Consider the following 4,760-nt stretch of genomic DNA (forward strand, 5'->3'; position numbering starts at 1 on the left):
CAGGAAAGGCCTGCTAAAGGAGAGACAAGAGGTGAGGATCATACCAGGTACCTCTAACATTTAATGCCAAAATACCTAACCCAAGCTGGTCTAAAAAAACAGTGTAAGAAGCAAATGAGGCTGTTTGTTACCAAGTTCAGCCCAACAGGTTTTTCTGCCAGCAAACGATTTCAGAGGAACTTGATTTTCTGCTCAAATGAGGCAACAGTTTGTGTGTTCTGAACTGTGCTCATTAAAAGCAAAAAATATGGGAGGAAAATCATAGAAAAAAATCAGGTCAGAAAGGACCTCTCAATGTTATTCAGTCCCTGTTCTGCTCAGAGCAGATGAAGGAGTGCAAGGAGCTTCCTTTTGAGCTCAGAGAACATAATGATCTCGATGAGACGGTGCCCAGCACCTGGCACACTGCCTTCCTCACAGCTCCTGGGGCACAGTCTGCTGCTTCTGCAGCCCCTCACTGGGACACACTCCCTGTCTGCCCATCCCTTATGGCTGGAATCTGTATTTCCTGCCTGTATGAAAATAAATGCTATTTCCCCCTTCAAAAGTTTCCCAAAGCGACCAAGTTTATTAAAAATACAAAGGTCACATTTTCTGTGCTTCCTGAAATAAAATCAGAGATTAATATAGGCATTATTAACTATGAGCACAAGGTTGTTTTCTTTCCAGGTGCCTTCCTAACATACCCAGGGGTATTTTTCTGGTGCTGCACATGCACATGGCTGTAGCCACACCCAGCTGGCACATACAGAGAGAGAAATCCCACCAGTTGCACAGGTAAAAAAAATCCCATTATTTGTGAAAAAAAAAAAAAATCCCATGAGTTGCACAGGTAAAAGCCACTGAAAACCAAAATAACCTGAAGTTACCAAAGATTTTACCTTCTCCCTGGGGCACGGATGCTGGCAGCATCTGTTCTGAATCTCTTGGGGCTTGCAGATGGCTGTGGCTGTTCCTCCTGCTGCCCACCACTGCTTTTGGCAAAAGCATTGCTCTTCTTGATGCCCTGAAAGAGCAGGGAGACCTCAGCAGTTGTCACCTGCAGCACACTCTTGGTACAAGAACAGGGATGAGGGCAGGGGCAGCACACAAGGGGCTGCTCTCTGCTGATAACAATCAGTCAGGGGGGTGCCTTGCTTCCTGCACATGGAACTGCAGGTGCCAGGGAGAATGTTTCATTCTAATGCTGCAGAAACCAAAGAAGAAAACAAAGATCAGTCCATGCAGAGTGAATCTCACAGAAGCTGTGCATTACAGCCCTGCTCAGGTTTCCTTTTGGTCATCAGCTCTTTCTTGTCTGGACAGGTGCATTGCCTGGACCATGCCCTGATGCATGGAACACACCAGAAGAGCCTCAGCAGGGTCTGTCCTGCAGTTCCAACACACACTGCCCCAGGCTCCAGCCTGGTGACTTCTGTGGGACAGCTCCCATCGTGTTAGTACCAACTAACTGAGGTCTATTTCCATATTCTTCCCCCTTGGTTTATTCCTGCAAAGTGGAAGCTACTGTAGAATTGTGCCTCCTAGCAACTGCTTATTACTCTCTGTAAATACCAGCAACACTCAATATCTGAGTCATCCTGGTCTTTCTTTTCAGGAATAACCTCACTCCTTGCACATGCATGCTCAGTTTAGGGCTTTCTTATTTATACCCCTACAACATATTCACTAAATGTGCCATCCTGTTCAGCACTTGCATTTTTTTAAAAAGCTCACTGAACATCTATGACCTCCTAACTGAGTGGATTTTCATCAGTGCAGGAAAACCTAGCTGCTTCTCACACTATCTGTCACAGCACTGGGAATCAGTGTCTCTGGTGGAAAGTATATCTCTGAACCAGAGTCACCTGGCAAGTCACCAAGTCTGTCCTTTGACTTCACAGGAACTTGGAAAATGCTCTGAGTGGAGAACAAATAACAAAGAACCTTAACACACCTCCTCTAAATGATAATAGTAAGATGAGATGCCATGGAATTAATTTTTATGGAAATATTTTTAAACCTTTTCATACCAATTTTAAAAAATCTTTTTTAGCAAAACCCATGGGAACTGATCAGTAAAATTATGCTAAGTCAGAAGCTTTATAAAACTAACTATAAAATTGCTATTCCATATTCATGTATGTCTGTACTCACCTATGCATACAAATGCTGTGCACAGGCATTAAAAGAAGGTGTTTTTTATGTAGATTGTTCTTTGGGGTGATTCAGGATCATAAAATTGAGCAGATTTCTACACGACATTAAGGAAAAGCCAGACCTTCCTTATTTCCCTACCTCCTGAGCCAAGTCCTGGCGGTTCAAAGGGCTCACTCCTTGGAATGCAGCAGCTGCTCTTCTCTTGCCACCAGGCAGAGCATTCCTGAACTGCCTCCGATTGAACTGCTGCTGTCCAAAGCCTCTTCTGAAACGCTGAGGTCCTAAAAACAAAGCCCTCTTACTTTAGCATCCTTCAAAATTCAGTTTATGACTACAGTTTTGTAAATAGATTACAAGGGTAACTTAATGTGATACTACAGAAATAGTGGTGCAAAAGTCACACACATGATTCATATTAAATAATTAATTTTTTCAATGTCTCTCTAGCACTCTTTTTGTATATAGGACTGCCATACACATTATTTGATGTGAAAGAATACAGAAGAGAAAAGCCTTTCACAATTCTGATTCCTCATAAAGACAGGAACACCCACATCAGGAGACCTGTCAATCTGTTGTCAGAGCTCACACTGCTATGAATTAACTATGAGACAGAAAAAGCATTTAGATACAGATGTACATATGACTTAAGTATCCCAAAGCCAACCCCAGAGCAGCTCTGAGGGCCCACATCATAGTATAATTTTTATTTTTGTGTGTATATATATATATACATATACATATATATTTGTTTTCTTTTAGCTTGACACACCATAGTTTCTCCTATTGTAGTGGAAGTGTCCTGCTGCTCTTCCATGATACACACACACCCGCTGGACGTCCTGCATTTAACCTTCTCCCCTGGGCCTGCTGATGATTTTGAAGAGTGCTGAAGTGTTGAGCGACAGGAAAGCCCTGTCAGACTGAGGCACAGTGCTTCCAAACCTAATTACTCCACATAATAAAATTCTGTAGTCGTAATGAGACAGCAAGTCTCTGAGTCACTGTGTGAGCTGCCACAGGCACAACAATAACAATCACAAAGCCTCAGCTGGAATGCCAGGATGGAATTTATTTCTGTTACCTCACAAACCAGCAAATCTGTGAAGCAGCACCTAAGCAGAGCCACTTGGGCACAGTCAGCAGCACCATTCAGCTTGGCCCAGTGCTGGACAATCACCAGGCTGCCCTTCACACCAGTTTATCAAGGGTTTGCCTGCACAGGGTCACCACCACGCTGTGCTCTGATCTCTGTACCAAGGCAGAGAGCTCAAGTATGTCCAGAAGGGTGTCCCAAGTCTTCCAAACACCTCCATTATCTATAACCAGATGTTCTACTTCTCAGTGCACACAAGGGTAAACAGCAGATGTGTTTTCCTTCACTGCTGCTTCACACTTTGCTATCCCCAGCTGCAAGGTCACTGAAGCCCCTCTGTTTTCAGCCCATTCCCCCCAACAGCTGCTGTACCAGTGAGGTGTGCCCACACCTTGGGGTGAATAAATCAGGCACAAAGCTGTGCATGGCAGAGGGCAGTGCGAGCGCACTCAAACCCTGGATCTCACTGACACAAACCACAGAGCAGTGAGGTGCATATATTGATCTTACACCAACTGCTACGTGACAGCAATTTATACTGCCTTGGAGCAACTGCAAACGAAGTGTTCTGAGGCAGCAGTGGCATGGCTGTGAGGGGCCACCACTGCCACAATGAATGAAGGCTGCAGCCTCAGGGTGTCACACCAGCCAGCACCAGCCTGAGCTGTTTGCACTGGAACATGCTTGAAGATGATTTGAGCTGCTCTGGCTCTAAAACAGAAGGGCACCAGGACAGGCCCTTGGAAAGCAGACCCCAAACACCATGGTGGGGTGCTTTGGGCCCCATGGCCAGAGGTGCTGGTTGGGAACATGCACAAAAACACAACACAGTTCACAAGCTCTGGGGCCAGTTGTTATTTCCTTTGCAGACAATGCCCTCTCACTGCAGGGGTGCAGGTGTGTAAATGTTCCTCTCGTGACAAACATCCAATTTTGGCAAACTGTTTTTTGACCAGATGTGGACTTTCTGCAGTCAATGTCCCTTTGATTTTTTTCTCCTCCTTCTATTCCCCCAGGCTGTTTTTGCCCTGCCTTGTTTCTCTTCAGCCTCCACCCCAGGCCTGCCCCTATCTCTTGCCTGTTGGCTGGGCTGCTCTCCTCCTGCACACCCAGCCTTGCTGCACAGATCTCCTACACCCTGGAGAGGACAAGAGGCTGAGCTCAGCTGCCTTTCCTGGATACTCATCAGGGCAATGGCAGGGACTGCTGCAGAAGGCAGCCCTGACTAGAAAATCGTGTCCCTGTCAGTCTGTTCCTATAAGAGAGCCTGTGCTCAGCAGTGCACTCAGGCACAGCTCACCCAACACAAATAACACATGACAGAGCCATCAGCCTCCAAGGGGGACCCCATCACACCAGCTGGGGACCAAGGCATCGCTCTGTCATCTGTGTCCTGAAGTGTGACACATGGGAGGCTTCATGTCTGCAAAAGGTCTGGCAGATATTTAATAATGTAAGAACATTTCAATAAAACCCCACAGCATCAGCAGCTGGGGAGGAATCCCCCCCCCCCCCCCCCCCACAA

General features: G+C 46.1%; 1 protein-coding gene across 1 annotated transcript in view; it reads right to left on the reverse strand.

Moving 5' to 3' along the window:
- LOC102042726 (UAP56-interacting factor-like) overlaps window positions 1–4,760 on the reverse strand; it is a 12,452-nt gene that overhangs the window by 3,437 nt on the left and 4,255 nt on the right. Inside the window, 3 exon segments of the mRNA XM_031056110.1 lie at window positions 1–13; window positions 882–1,006; window positions 2,278–2,420. The exon segment at window positions 1–13 is cut by the window's left edge and continues 27 nt beyond it. Coding sequence (XP_030911970.1) covers window positions 1–13; window positions 882–1,006; window positions 2,278–2,420 — 281 coding nt within the window.

Source organism: Geospiza fortis, unplaced genomic scaffold (assembly GCF_000277835.1).
Source record: "Geospiza fortis unplaced genomic scaffold, GeoFor_1.0 scaffold157, whole genome shotgun sequence".
In the NCBI taxonomy this organism is placed as follows: domain Eukaryota; kingdom Metazoa; phylum Chordata; class Aves; order Passeriformes; family Thraupidae; genus Geospiza; species Geospiza fortis.